Genomic DNA, 15,509 nt, shown 5'->3' on the forward strand with positions numbered 1-15,509 from the left:
TTTTTTAAGGCTAAGTTAGATAGATGCTTTATTTGACAAGGGAGACAAAAGGGTATAGGGAGTAGAAAGGAGAGTTGAGGCCACAATCTGATCAGCCATGATCTTATCAAATGGCAGAGCAGGCTTGAGGGGGCGAATGGCCTACTCCCGCTCCAAATTCATATGTTCCTATGTAATATACCAACTGAGCCAAGCTGACAACTTGCTAGCAAAGGTCAGTTGCTCATCGATCAATTCCAATTTCTTAAGGTTTCTTACTAAAATATAAACTATTCTCAATTATTGTCTCTTCTAAGCAAACAACATTGCCCACTCATCCCCAGTCTTTGCTACACAGAAATAAATTGTCTAGGACCTCCTTGTAGCAAGCAATAATTGTGCAACATTGACAAGAATCCTTGCTAAATTTGTAAGCGATGCAATCCAAAAAGAGGTATTTTGGGAAAAGCAAAATAGCTAACAAATGGCAGTTGTCACTTTCCTATTTCATTTTATTAAATGGCACTATTTCAATACATTTGAATTCAAGTTATGAGTCTTAATTGAACTTGTACAAAAGCATATTTTCACAGAAAATTGTTCATTATATTTCACACACAAAAAGAAACAAAATTAACATGTTCTAACAGATTTAAAAAGGCATTAAAAGTACTATAAAGCAGAGTCAATAGGACTGACCAGTTCCATTTAAATCCTGGTTTGCAAGTATAGTCAAGTCTTTCAAAGTTAAGCTGACTCAAGGCCTGCTTTTGCCTTTAATAAGTGATACAGCTGACTAAATACCAGTTTTAATGCTGCTGCAAATCTCAGGCCTTAAAACAAAGATATGTAGGGGAAAAATGATATGGAGCAACATCAGAATGATGCTATTGATTGATCAGAGCCAACCCATGCAGATCAAAAGGACAGAGTAGGGTTAGGTTTACATTAGGCTAACGTACACAACGGAGCTTCATCAGGGGAAGAGTTCTCCGTCTGATTCAAGGATGTGCATATTACACATGGGATTGACTCCAGACTCAACTGTGGCGTACAACAGGAAATCAGAGTCACCCGCACTTCTGGTCTACTTTTCACAACACTATCAGCAAACCTATTTTCTAATGTTTCACACTTATAATAAATGGATTAGCGATCCACAACAATAAAACATTTTGACAGCAGTATTTCCAAATTGGAAATGCTCAAGTTGCCAGGATCCTAAAATTGAGGTACATCAGTAGCAGGCAATTAACTTTTTTTTTTTTATACACACTGTAGCTACCCACTTCAAACTCCTTATTGATCCACTTAGAAAAAGGTTCTTTCCTGCTCAAACTCTGCATGCTGAGACATGGACCCACTGCTCCTAAGCCTTTTCCAATGTCACACGTGAGCAGCCAGGTGTGTAGAGCCACACAGTCCCACTGGATTTATTTCCCCATGCTGTAAAGAAATGTCAGTAAAATACTTGTAAGCAGAAACTGGCACAAAGTGGGTAGTAACGTGAATAATTATGACAGGCAATGGACCACCTGCATGCATCCACCGTATCAAGCACTTCAAGATCATTTATAGCTTATTAGATGCAAAAAAAAAGTTCCCTTCACTTAATTGCAAAGGCAGCTGTATACTAAGAGAATCCCCCACTGTACTAGCCATTGTAATTGGTTCCTTAATGTTGGGAGTTTCAATATTCTACTGTTCTGTAACAAAATGTCAGTAGAGGCTGAGCCATATCGGCAGAAACAGACTGTAAGCTCCAAAACTATTGAGTGGATTAATATGAATTGCGTTGTGCAACTTTGAACATTGCAGACCAGAATACATTTTTTTTAAAATTTGTTCAGGGAATGTGGGCATCGCTGGCTAGACCAGCATTTATTACCCATCCCTAATTGCCCTTGAGAAGGTGGTGGTGAGCTGCCTTCTTGAACCGCTGCAGTCCTCGGGGCATAGGTACACCCACACTGCTGTTAGGATGGGAGTTCCAGGATTTTGACCCAGCGACAGTGAAGGAACGGCAACATAGTTCCAAGTCAGGATGGTGCGTGTCTTGGAGGGGACCTTGCAGGTGGTAGTGGTAGTGGGTTTGGAAGGTGCTATCGAAGGTGCCTTGGTGAGTCACTGCAGTGCATCTTGTATGTGGTACACACTGCTGCCAATGTGCATCAGAGGCAAAGGGAGTGAAGTTTGAAGGTGGTGGAATGGGGTGCTAATCAAGCAGGCTGCTTTGTCCAGGATGGTGTCAAGCTTCTTGAGTGTTGTTGGAGCTGCACTCATCCAGGCAAGTGGAGAGTATTCCATCACACTCCTGACTTGCGCCTTGTAAAGGGTGAACAGGCACTGGGGAGACAGGAGGCGAGTTACTCGCAGCAGCAGCTCTTGTAGCCACAGTATTTATGTGGCTGGTCCAGTTCAGTTTCTGATCACTGGTGACCCCCAGGATGCTCATAATGGAGGAATTAGCAATGGCAATGCCATTGAACATCAAGGGAAGGTTACATTCTCTCTTGTTGAAGATGGTCATTGCCTGACACTTGTGTGAGATGAATGTTACTTGCCACTTATCAGCCCAAGCCTGGATGTTGTCCAGGTCTTGCTGCATGTGGACATGGGCTGCTTCAGTATCCAAGGAGTCATGAATAGTGCTGACATTCACAAGCATCAGCTAACAACCCCATTTCTGACCTTATAATGGAGGCAAGGTCATTGATAAAGTAGCTGAAGATGGTTGGGCCTAGGACACTACCCTGAGGAACTCCTGCAGTGTTATCCTGGGACTGAGATGATTGACCTCCAACAACCACAACCATCCTCCTTTGTGCTAGGTACGACTCCAACTAATGCAGAATTTTCCCTCCTTGATGCCATACTAGGTCAAATGCTGCCTTGATGTCAAGAGCAGTCACTCTCACCTCATTTCTGGAGTTCAGCTCTTTTGTCCAAGTACATCAACGCAAATGAAAACTTTGAGGAAATTTATGCAAAAATTCAATGTTATACAGAATGGCTTAATTGTGTTAACTAAACTAGCTACATCCATACTGCTGGACGTCAAAGGCCTAACCTTGAGTAGTAGCGTTTCTTGTTGGAAACAAAGCATTGCCTTTATTCTCAAATCTATGTTGGCCATTTCTCAGAGTTTAACTGCAATGCTATCAACCGGTGAACAAACTTTCTTGCATTTTAAAATTGCTTTCACATTGGCCCAAGCATCCCTCTAAGGCCAACAGTTCCCCATTGCACAAGTCAATGGCACACCGAGCAGCAGCAATGCTACCTTGCTACATTTGCTAAGATCAGCTTCCAAGATGACCTGCACAATCTGAGGCCAATGTAAAAGCTTACGAGCTAGATCACTGACTGTAACTTGCTAATTAAGTAGCCGCCAATCTTGAGTGCAGTAGTTCCAATTTAAACTTGAACCCCAAACTGCATTCCAACTGAAAAGTATTCGGATGTTTACAATTGCTAGAATTCTAAGCAAACTGGTTTGATCTCTTTAGGCCTAACTCTAGTAAATACAGGGTTCACCATATAACCTTTAGTCAAATAACGCAGAACTGAATGAGGAACACACTTATTCCACTACCTGCACTGATGGGCGGATTCCTCAATTTCAGCCTGTAAATCAGATTGATGCAGTTAAGTCCCAATAAACTAGGATTTTTTTTTTTTTCTAAACACATTAATGCAAAACTGCTATGGGTTTCCTGCTATAAAACTAGATTTTGCATTGGCTATGCACACTAAATACAGCAAAATGCACCAATAGATTGACCTTTCTTGCATTTTAAATATTTCCCAGCTTGGCTGGGACGAGTTAGTTGTCAGATCTAGCGGGCTTAAAAAAAAACCATGCTGTATGAGCAGTTCGTGCACGCAGCTCCTCATCTGCTTATGTAGTCCTTTAAGTCATATGAACTGTTGCAGCTTTTCTTGACCCCACTCCTAGCGTCCAACAGAAGCTGTAAAACTTTTCCATTTCCAGAATTAAACATTCTGTTTATGTGGAAAGAATAGAACAACCTAGGATTCCTCAATCTTGAGTAAATGAGAAAGAAGCAAGAGAAGTGGATAGAAAAGGTTAATCCTGAACATTATAGTCAAGATTTGCTCACCAAAACATGGGAAAAACACTGAAGCCCCATCCCAGGGGCAGAACAGATTCTAGTGTAAGATGATTGAGCTATGAGCAGCTCCCACTAATTTATTACAAATGCAAGACATAGGCACAAAATAGTAAAATGACTGATGTCAGGATGCACCTTTTCGCACAAAGTGATTAATGCTTATAATCCTCGAGTAAGGGACTGGAGGTGAAAATGTGGGAGTCATTTAAGAGGCAATTCACTACTGTAATGGGGAAGAAACTAAGTTTCTACAAAAGGTTTAGTTAAATGGGCTGAAAAACCTCCACCATCTGTAGTTATACTTATGAAAGCTATAGTGCTGCATTTGGTGACTAAAAAATGAACTGGGTGAAAGAGAGGGGATGGGACAAAGAGGTACAGTAATACCTCAACACATTTTCACAACGCATTTGCTATAACAGTTTTTCTATTAGGGATCACTTTTCGCACCAGACGGAACGTGCCCATCATAACATGGTTTCTAGCGGTCAGCGATGGACCAAGTGCAGAACCTTGCTGCACTAAGCAGTGTGGGAATTGTGGATCTACACGTATCCTAATCTCAGTTCTTTATCCTGCCATCTTTACTGTGTGAATAATTGTATGGATCTTACCAAACTTTACCGCGATTTACCCTGCTGTATCAGTGCCGTCCATTGAAATCATGAGTGCAAAGCGACCGAGTGCTGCATGTCTCGGTGAGCAAGAAGCAAAGGAAATTTTTTTTTTTTTTTTTTTAGGGTGACCAACTGATCGAGTGAGTGAGTGAGATAAACGCGTTGTCGCCATTAGATAAGCTCTATGTAAATCAGCATTAAAGGACAATTTGTGCAAATGCAGATAAGATTAAAGCAAGTTGCAAAAGTATGACCGCTTTAAGTGCTACGAAAATGTCGTACGTGATCAAACATGATGGAAAATAAGATTGAGTACCTAGATTGAACACAAAAATCAACAAAATGTGCTCCTAGGCTCGCTTGTTATGCGGGAGAAAGCTAAAATCTTGTACAAAGACTTGAAAAAAAGAACCTGGTGCATCTGAAATAAAACCTTTTGTTGCAAGTCACAGATGCTACAAACGCTTGAAGAGATGCAGTAATTTGACTGCATTATTAAACTGATTGGTGAAACTGCTGCTGCTACTGAAGCAGCCGAAAATTTCTCCAAATACTTGGGAAAAAATTATTGAAGGTGGCTATCCCACTAAGGTGATGAATGTTGATGAGACTGGTCTTTACTGGAAACGTATTCCTTCAAGAACATACATCTCCAAAGAAGAAAAATCTGCGCTCAGATTTAAACCTGCTAAAGATCGTTGCACATTCTTGCTTGGTGGAAATGCTGAAGGTGACAAGTTAAGACCATTAATGGGTGATCATGCTGAACAGAGAGCTTTGAGGGGTTATTCAAAGGAACATCTTCCTGTTATCTGATGATCCAACACTAAAGGCTGGGTAACAGGGGGTATTTTCCTAGAATGGTTTACTGTTTACTTCCACAAAGAACAGCAGGCAGACAATACTTCAGCCCACGTCTTGGCAATGATATCGATGGCATCCATGATATTGAAGATATGCCAAAACTCCTCAATTGTCTGTTTAATTTGGTGAAGATTCTGCATAAATAATACATCTTGAATGAGGCTATTGAACCTTGATCCATGAGTTGCATCAATGATGTCATGGTTGGTGTTTGGAAAACAACCTTAAAGTTCTCCAAAAGATCAACAATGTTTGGAGGATGACTGGGAGCATTGTCAAGAATCAGGAGAATTTAAGGATAGATTTTCTCTTGTGCAATATTTTTATTTTAAAAATTTAACAATTTAATTTACCTCAGATGGTGGTGGTTGCTTGTTATTGTGGTGGGTGAGTGGAGGAGGGGGGGGGGGCGGGGTGTCAAATAGAGTTTGGGGAAAATTGTGGCCTGAATGTGTTCGACTTTAGGGGCTTCCAGATGGTCAAGGATATGACAAAAGCAAGACTTCAGATTGTTAACTTAGACAAAGAGATTGGTTTTGAGAAGGTAAAGCAGGCGGACATGGAGGAGCTGTTAGCATCGCACAAAGAGGAGTTGTCAAATTGAGAGCTGATGCAACTGCATGAGCAAGGAGAGAAGGAACAGGAGGTTGCTAACGTTGCACCTGCTGCTTGCATTTCAACTACCAAGAGGTTATCAAAAGCTTTCCATCATTTTGATTAAACATTGGCAACCTTTGAAGTTGGAGAAGGCAGACTAATGAATGGTGCCATGCATGGTTACCATGAGCTTCATAAAGAAATAAAATGGAGACTAAAACAACTGTCATTTGACAAATTTATAAAATCTACCAAAAAGGCAACCTCAAGTGATGATTCTGATGTTCCTAGGCCTTCAACCTCCAAAGATGCGCAGCCCCTTATGGCTCCGTCTCTATCAGCTAACGATCCTACGCCTCCGACCTCCCCAATAACTTCACCACTCTCCACTCCACCCCACCCACAATAACGTGGAATTGTTAATTTTTTTTTAAATTAAAAATTATTGTAATTGTTGCACGCAATATCTCTATCCTCATGGGGAATTTTCTTTCACTTAATGCAGCACTTTAAGAACGCATGTACCACATAAAACAAGGAATTACTGTACAGACAAACGTACCTTTTTCAGGGCTCCTAGCAGTGTTCATTTGAAGCTCCTTCAGCCAGGGATACAAAATAATAATCCAACACCAGCTGTAAAGGCTTTAGTATTTGGTTATAGGTGGAAGAAAACTGCGGTGTATATTTAAATTTTAAAAAGAGCATAGCAGAAATTCAGTCTAGTTAAGCTTACTAAATTGTGCCTCCAAAGACTGTGGGTTGTGGCGGGGAAAGAAGCAGAAGAGAGAAGAGTGGATCTGTATTAGGGTCCCTACTGTTTCTTATTTACAAGAAGGTCTTGCACTTGAGCTCAATACAAATTGATCAAAAAAGGCGAGGGAGCAAAGTCGAATCTGACGACGCAGCCAAGGACACGCAAAATGAACTGGACAAAGGCGGTATAATGGCAGACTAAACGGATAAGTGGAAGGTACGAATGTTGCGGGGGGGGGGGGGGGGGGGATGGAGAATGGATGACACACACTGTTTCAATGGTGTCAGAGTAGTCACAGTTGAGAGAAATTGAAAGATCTAGGGTTGTTAGCAAATTCAGTACTTAACATGCCCAGTCGCTGTGGAGCAGCAACCAAATAGCATGTTGAATTATGGCGCTGAATCAGATAAGTTATAGGATATCGTGCTGAAATAGTACAGTACTCAACCTAGACCACATCTTAAATGCACAGTCCAGGTTTTCTCACTAAGACACAAGGAAAGCATTCAAGCCCCAGGGGCAGTACAGATGCTAATGAAAGATGACCGAGTTATGGACAAGCCCCACTGATTCACAGTGACTGAAGAGATTAATTATTTCCTGACATTTTCACTGGTGTTTTAGGGATCACATTCTGCAATTCAATGCTTTTATTCTGTGAAAACCATGAAGTGGTTCTGGTTACGAGGAAAAACTAAAGGAATTTAGGTTCTTCAACTGAGATGAGACCTTATAAAAGATGCTCAAGATAATAAGTGGCACACAAACAGCAAATTAGGGAATGGTAGGGGAAAGTGGGTGTAACTCTACACTGGAAATTCAAATTTAGGCCTAACAGAAGTTTTTCTGTAGACAATCTTCAGGTTGCGAAGACAAAAACTTAATTCATTTAAGAATCAGTTAGATACTGCGATTCAGTAGGGAACAGTAGGCTTGTCTACAAGGATGACCCAAGATGGGCCAATTGGGCTTCCTTATTCATGTTAATCTTTGTGATCCTGCCTTTTTAAACCAAGAACAAAAAGACAGAAAAACTGTTCGGCATTAAACCAGACACTGAGAATGGTCTCCGGGATAGGACACATCCAATCTGTACAACTTTTGATCTGTGTGGGCATCTTCATGAGCAGCTCATTTACTGACTGGCCACCTCTATCATTTCTTGCACACCCAGCAGTTTCTCCCTGGGCTTGCCTGCTTTTTCTCCAATTGCCACTTCAACAGAGTCAATCTTTTCCCATCCAGAAAATGAAACTGGGCGTACACCTAAAACCAGATTTTAAAACCCAGTTATATATATACACACACACACATTCACAAAAATCTTTTTAAAATCCATTCAAAATGTCAGTCTTACCACAGTAATCAACAAACAGGAATGAAAGAGCAATTTTCATATTCTAACTCCATAAAACAGAATATGCCAATGTAAAATGAATTATTTTAAAGGGCAAATCACATATAAGCAAACAGGGCTCTAATTCTGCACAATCTAAGTTCCCACAAACAGCTAGGAATTGAATAACCAATGACATGCTTGTGGTTGAGAGGGGAAAGTTAGCCAGGACAGCAGAACTCCCTGCTCTTCAAATAATCTCATTAGTTCCTTAATATCCTCCTGAACTACCAGAACAGGGAGATGGGGCCTCAGTTTGGCCTCTCATTCAAAGATAAAGTCCATCCAATGCTGCATCATTCCCTCAGCGCTGCATTAGGCTGTCACCTTAGGTATTCAGTTCCCGGTGTGTAGCCACAACCTTCTGACTTAAAACAAGAAAGCTACCCTAACATTATGTATTAACTCTGGGCAACTGTGCCTTTAGGAGATAAGATCTCTCAAATCATGCGGTTTTGCTTGCCATGTTTCTTGGTGGTACATTCACATGTTGGTTCAAAAGATACAAGGATTATGCAAAAAGATCCAAAATTAATCCTTAAGTTTATCTTTTCTCCCCCCAAAATGCAGAACTAAAACTGAGATAGTGTCCCTGCTGTCTGGAAACTGAATTACATAAATCACAGAAAGGAGGCATTTCCATGGATTGAGAACACAATTAGAAGAATATCTTTTGGAATTGCTCAATTAATTGTGAAGAACATCTTTTAAACTACACACCTCTTAGTTTAAGCAAAGCTTCAATTACTTCACATCCTCCTTTTGAAGTAGACACATCCAGTAATCCTAACCGCACATCCTCCAGCAAAGACTCAGCTGTCTCAAAGCCATCGTGCATCGTGGTTACAATAACCCCTGTGGGTCCCCTTTTCACCCAGCCACTGCAGTAAAGGCCTGAAAAGGTTGAAATGGTAAAAATGACAAATTAAGTATTGGAAAAACAAACAATGTATTACACAATCCATCGAGAATTATTTCACACCCATCCATGTGCATTTGAAGAATATATGTTTAATTTCCAGGTTTTTCTGGTCTCTATCCACTGACAAAAAAACCTGATGACTCAAACCTCACCTCATTTAGAAGAGCTTCCCAGATTCACTGGTAAATTTGCTTCTTCAAGAAGCCTACTTGATGCTATGAACTAATTACATCCAACATTTCCAATTCATCCACCTGGCAAATATTCATCTGCATAATTTCACCTGTGCCACAGTGCAAACTTTATTGCAAGGCTGCATTTTCTGACAGCACAACCACTAGGCAGTGCATTACTGGCACATGCGCAAATACAGCCTCATCCACTGAAACGTCACTGTCTGCAACATCTCAGACAGCTGCCAGTAATAAAGATGGCACTGCTCAATTTGTCAAAAAGTAAATGAAGCCTTAAACCCAAATCCTAAGTGGTTGCGACCACTGCCTACACCCCACCCCCAACTATAACCCGCTCCCTCCTGCCATCATGCTTCTCTTCACCGCTCCCTCCTGCGCCTGTCTGCTTGCCACTCGTTCCCCACCTTGCCACTTCTCCCCCTCAACCACTTGCTCCCCGTCTTGTCGCTGCCTTCCCTCAGCCACTTAATCCCACCCTCGCCACTTCAGCCGCTCTCTGCACTCTACACCCATCCCAATCCCCGCCGGCCGCTCGCTCCAGGCCTCGCTGTTTCCCTCTTCTTGGCCACTCGCTCCTGCGTTACCCCTTGCTCCCTGCCTTACTGCTTCTGTGGCTCATTCCCTGCCACTTCTTCGGGCGGCGCAGCAGGGAGCGATCGGCCAAAGAGGGAAGCAAGGTCAGCAGCGAACGGCCTTGGGGGGGGGGGGGGGGTGTGGGCGAGCGCGCGGAAGGAAGCGAGTGGCTGGGGGGGGGGGGGGGGGGATGGTAAGAGTGGTGACATGGGAAACGAGTGGCCAGGTTTTATTTCGGGGGGGTGCAAGCAGCAAGGGCAGGTGAGAGCGGCTGGGGAGGGGAGGGAAGACATGTGGCGACACTGGAAGCCAGCAGCCAAGGGGAGAGCGGCAAAGGCGAGAGAGCGAGTGGCCAAAGGAAGACAGCGGCGAGGTGTGATGGAGCCGGAAACTGAAAGTGGCGATTGAAGCGGGTATGGTGGGAGGGAGTGGGGTACCGTTCAGGGGAATGGAGACAGCCATTGTGGCCATTGAAGGGTGAGGAAGTCATTGCGTGGCGACATTAACATGCATTTTCCTACTGGCAAGCTGGCAAATGTTCGCACGCACTGATGGTCTGTGATCACTCTGCACATGCCCTACATTGTCAGGAGTCACTTTGTTATTGCAATTCACTTGCAATGCCATCATTTATTGCTGATCCCTAATTGCCCCAAGGTGGTGGACTGCCTCCTTGATACAACTGAGTGGTTTGCCAGGTCATTTCAGGTCAGCAATTAAGAGTCAACCACATAGGCTTTGGGCTGAAATCACATAGCCTAGACAAGGTAAAGATGACAGGTTTTCAACCCTGAAAGGACATTAGTGACACGTGCGTTTTTACAACAATGATATCCAATTTGTCACTTTTACAGTTTCCAGCTTTCTATTTCCAAATTTTTTTTTTAAAGAATGCAATGTCTGAAACAGCCATGGTGGTATTTAAACTTTGAAAATTCTCTGCATTGCTGATTCAATAATATAATTACTGTGCTAATAAACAAAGGTCACTGCACTACAAAGTTTAAACATTCACAATGAAATAAAACTATATTAAGACTGCATTCATGTAGCACTCAGTGTACTTCGCTACACAATCCTGAATTTATGCCACAATTTTAACATTTCTCAATATTAGACTTTCAACAAATGCAGCATAAGTTTTAAAACTTACATAAAGTTTATTTAAATCAGAGAGTTGTGAAAGGGATACAGTACACAACATTCTGATGAGATAGACTTAAAATTTGACAATGTCTAAGATTGTAAACCAGTCAATCTTTGGATGCAGAGCAGAAACTACATAACTAATGTCCACATGAGTTCAAAGTCAATAACCTCCTGACTAACCTCTTGGTTGTGCTGGCCCCTGCTTGTTAAATATATTTTTGCCACATTTTCAAGCACAACTTCCTCCAATGCACAGGCTTTCAAACTTCCACTTAATTTAAATTTGTGCCAAAATGGAAGTTTACGCTATAAATAACAGGATGAATTTTTCAATTTACTACTGGTGTAACAGTAAAGTGATCTTCAACCTGGGTCACTGCAAAAACCATTACATTTCCTACATCCCCCTTCAGTGCTGTGAGCTACAAGGTGGTATCCAGGGACATGAATTTTAAAAAGTCAGACCTCACAGGCCTCAGATTACCAAAATGACCTTGATTTGTACAATACGATTAGTTCTTTAACCTACAGAAAAAAGAGACAGCAAATCCTCGAAGATACGATTTCCCCACAAAACAACCTACAAGGTTCTGGAGTTCAATTTCTTCATTATAAATCAGAAGTGGGAACAAACACAATAGGGAACCACTGAGAGCATTACTGTAATTTCAAGTTTGTTCAGAATTGTGGGAGCAGGGAGGAAACCACAATATTAATTGAAATGTGTAGCAGCCCATTTGGTGCAATAAGTAATGTTACATGTGGAATACATTGTCTGATGTAAAGCATCGCAGGAGGGGCTGTTAAAACATTCACAGCATAAAACTTGCTTACAACTGCTAAATCAGCCCAACACAATGCTAAAAGATAGGCCCATCGTTGAGATAGTGAACTGCAACACTGAAAATACACAGATGATCCTGCATCTTCTGTGAAGAGTAAAGTGGGTTGATGTTTCACGTGAAGACCTCTGTTGGAACTCTGGTTCAGACAATAGGTCCATACCCAAAATGTTAGCCCAATGTTTCTCTTTACGGATGCTGATGGAACGTCGCTTAATGTCTCGCTCTGTATAGCTACCAACTAACCTGGTGCATGCAGGACCCGTCCCAAATTATTTGGGATAATCCCTTGCTGCTGATCAAATGGAACAGATGGGTCAATGGGATGGCTTTTGTAGCCAATGCTGCTCAGCACTAATCCACATTCCAGGTCTTCAGTGTCATCTGTCTGAATGGCCTTTGCAGACTCTCCTGAACCCTCAGGGAAGAGAAATGTTCTCCAGCAGTCAAACCAAACATATACAAGCTCAGTCTCATTATCCAGCATAGAAGATGCAAAGTTAAGTATACTTAATTTGTAACATATATTGTTCAGTTACCAAAAGAACAAAACAGGCAGCATTTAATGTCCAATTGATGCATCAATACATCAACTTGAATTTATATTGTACCTTTAACATAGTAATCCCAAGGCACTTCACAGAAGTTTTATCCGATTATACTTGCTACTGAGCCATATTAGGAGATAATTTTTGGGAAGGAATTAACGGACGGAGATAGTGTCAATAGGTGGAGTTCAGATAGATCAGCCATGATCTTATTAAATGGCAGAGCAGATTCGAAGGGCCTACACCTGCTCTGATTTCTTATGAGGACAGGTGACCAAATGCTTGGTCAAAGAGATAGGTTTTAAGGAATAATTTAGAGGACAGGGAGGTAGAGAGTTGTAGAGATTTAGAGAGACAATTCCAAAGCTTAAGGCCTAGCAGCTGAAGGCACAGTCACCAATGGAGCAGCAGCGAAAGAAGAGGCCAGAACTGTCAGAACACAGATGCAGCAGTATGGCAAGCATCAACGAATTACAAATCCACCAGCAGTGGCATTAAACATCATTTCTTCAACTCTCCAACCCCAATGGTGGCAGCAGCTTTGACAGTAGCGGAGGTGCGGGAGCGAACTTGCAGCTGGCAAGTCAATTTCAGTGTAAGTTAAAAGTTAATTCCCTTTTGTTTTCGGAGGACCAGGGGACTGCTGGGTAAGTAAAAACTATATATTTGGGTGGTGGCTGTACCGGAGACACTACACGTGTAGTGTCTCCCACCCACCCTCCTCCTCTAACAAAAAAAAAGGACTCTGGTGTGTTGATAAGGTAAGCTTTTTATTTAAGAAGTTCTGTCCGTTGGATTGCTAACCTAACAAGTTTTGATTTTTTTTTTGTTTTTTCAGTAGATTTGTTGGGAATTTAGAATAGAGGGAATGGAAGCAGGCAGTGCAGGGATCCCCTGTGGCCGTTTCCCTCAACAACAGGTATACCGTTTTGGATACTGTTGCGGGGGACGACTTACCAGGGGTAAGCAATGGGGTACAGGTATCTGGCACAGAGTCCGTCCCTGTTGCTCAGAAGGGAAGGGGGAAGAGGAGCAGAGCATTAGTCATTGGGGACTCCATAGTTAGGGGAACAGATAGGAGGTTCTGTGGGAACAAGAGACTCACTGTTGGTGTGTTGCCTCCCAGGTGCCAGGGTTCGTGATGTCTCGGATCGTGTTTTTGGGATCCTTGGTGGGGGGGGGGGGGGGAAGGGGGAGCAGCCCCAAGTCGTGGTCCACATAGGCACCAACGACATAGGTAGGAAGAGAGATGGGGATTTAAGACAGAAATTCAGGGAGCTAGGGTGGAAGCTTAGAGCGAGAACAAACAGAGTTGTTATCTCTGGGTTGTTGCCCGTGCCACGTGATAGCGAAGCGAGGAATAGGGAGAGAGAGGAGTTGAACACGTGGCTGCAGGGATGGTGCAGGAGGGAGGGTTTTGGTTTCCTGGATAATTGGGGCTCTTTCTGGGGTAGGTGGGACCTCTTCAAACAGGATGGTCTTCACCTGAACCAGAGGGGTACCAATATCCTGGGGGGGGGGCGGGGCGAGATTTGCTAGTGCTCTTCAGGGGGGTTTAAACTAATTCAGCAGGGGAATGGGAACCTAAATTGTAGTTCCAGTGTACAGGATGTTGAGTAGTGAGGTCAGGGATAAGGTTACAAGGACGCAAGAGGGCACTGGCAAGCAAGAACCTGGTTTGAAGTGTGTCTACTTCAACGCCAGGAGCATCCGGAATAAGGTGGGTGAGCTTGCAGCATGGGTTGGTACCTGGGATCTCTATGTAGTGGCCATTTCGGAGACATGGGTAGAGCAGGGGCAGGAATGGATGTTGCAGGTTCTGGGATTTAGATGTTTCAGTAAGAACAGAGAAGATGGTAAAAGGGGGGGTGTGGCATTGTTAATCAAGGAGAGTATTACAGCGGCAGAAAGGACGTTTGAGGACACGTCTACTGAGGTAGTATGGGCCGAGGTTAGAAACAGGAGAGGAGAGGTCACCCTGTTAGGAGTCTTCTATAGACCTCCGAATAGTTCCAGAGATGTAGAGGAAAGGATAGCGAAGATGATTCTCGACAGGGGCGAGTGTAACAGGGTAGTTGTTATGGGAGACTTTAACTTTCCAAATATTGACTGGAAATACTATAGTTCGAGTACTTTAGATGGGTCAGTTTTTGTCCAGTGTGTGCAGGAGGGTTTTCTGACACAGTATGTAGACAGGCCAACCAGGGGCAATGCCACATTGGATTTGGTACTGGGAAATGAACCCGGCCAGGTGTTAGATTTAGATGTAGGTGAGCACTTTGGTGATAGTGATCACAATTCCGTTAGGTTTACCTTAGCAATGGGCAGGGACAGGTAAATACCGCAGGGCAAGAATTATAGCTGGGGGAAAGGAAATTATGATGCGATTAGGCAAGATTTAGGATGCGTAGGATGGGGAAGGAAACTGCAGGGGATGGGAACAATCGAAATGTGGAGCTTATTCAAGGAGCAGCTACTGCGTGCCCTTGATAAGTATGTACCTGTCAGGCAGGGAGGAAGTTGTCGAGCGAGTGAGCCGTGGTTTACTAAAGAAGTTGAAGCGCTTGTCAAGAGTAAGAAGAAGGCTTATGTTAGGATGAGACGTGAAGGCTCAGTTAGGGCGCTTGAGAGTTACAAGCTAGCCAGGAAGGATCTAAAGGGAGAGCTAAGAAGAGCAAGGAGAGGACACGAGAAGTCATTGGCGGATAGGATCAGGGAAAACCCTAAAGGCTTTCGATAGGTATATCAGGAATAAAAGAATGACTAGAGTTAGATTAGGGCCAATCAAGGATAGTAGTGGGAAGTTGTGTGTGGAATCAGATGAGATAGGGGAAGCGTTAAATGAATATTTTGCGTCAGTATTTACAGTAGAGAAAGAAAATGTTGTCGAGGAGAATACTGAGATTCAGGCTACTAGGCTAGATGGGATTGAGGT

At 42.8% G+C, this 15,509-nt stretch overlaps 1 protein-coding gene across 6 annotated transcripts in view; it reads right to left on the reverse strand.

Annotated features, from left to right (window-relative positions):
* fdxr (ferredoxin reductase) overlaps positions 1-15,509 on the reverse strand; it is a 77,968-nt gene that overhangs the window by 31,438 nt on the left and 31,021 nt on the right. For 4 of the 6 annotated variants that reach the window (XR_010977545.1, XR_010977544.1, XR_010977543.1 and 1 more), the window contains exons 10-12: positions 12,273-12,444; positions 9,067-9,240; positions 8,145-8,216 (exon numbers count right to left, since the gene is read on the reverse strand). Coding sequence is in view for 3 of the 6 variants with exons in the window: in XM_068057918.1 (XP_067914019.1) it covers positions 8,145-8,216; positions 9,067-9,240; positions 12,273-12,444 (418 nt within the window). In the remaining 3 variants the exon portion in view is untranslated. Of the gene's footprint in view, positions 1-453; positions 8,217-9,066; positions 9,241-12,272; positions 12,445-15,509 lie in introns of those variants that run through there. The other 2 variants (XM_068057919.1, XM_068057920.1) reach the window with 2 other exon arrangements.

This window comes from Heterodontus francisci, chromosome 26 (assembly GCF_036365525.1).
Source record: "Heterodontus francisci isolate sHetFra1 chromosome 26, sHetFra1.hap1, whole genome shotgun sequence".
Taxonomy (NCBI): domain Eukaryota; kingdom Metazoa; phylum Chordata; class Chondrichthyes; order Heterodontiformes; family Heterodontidae; genus Heterodontus; species Heterodontus francisci.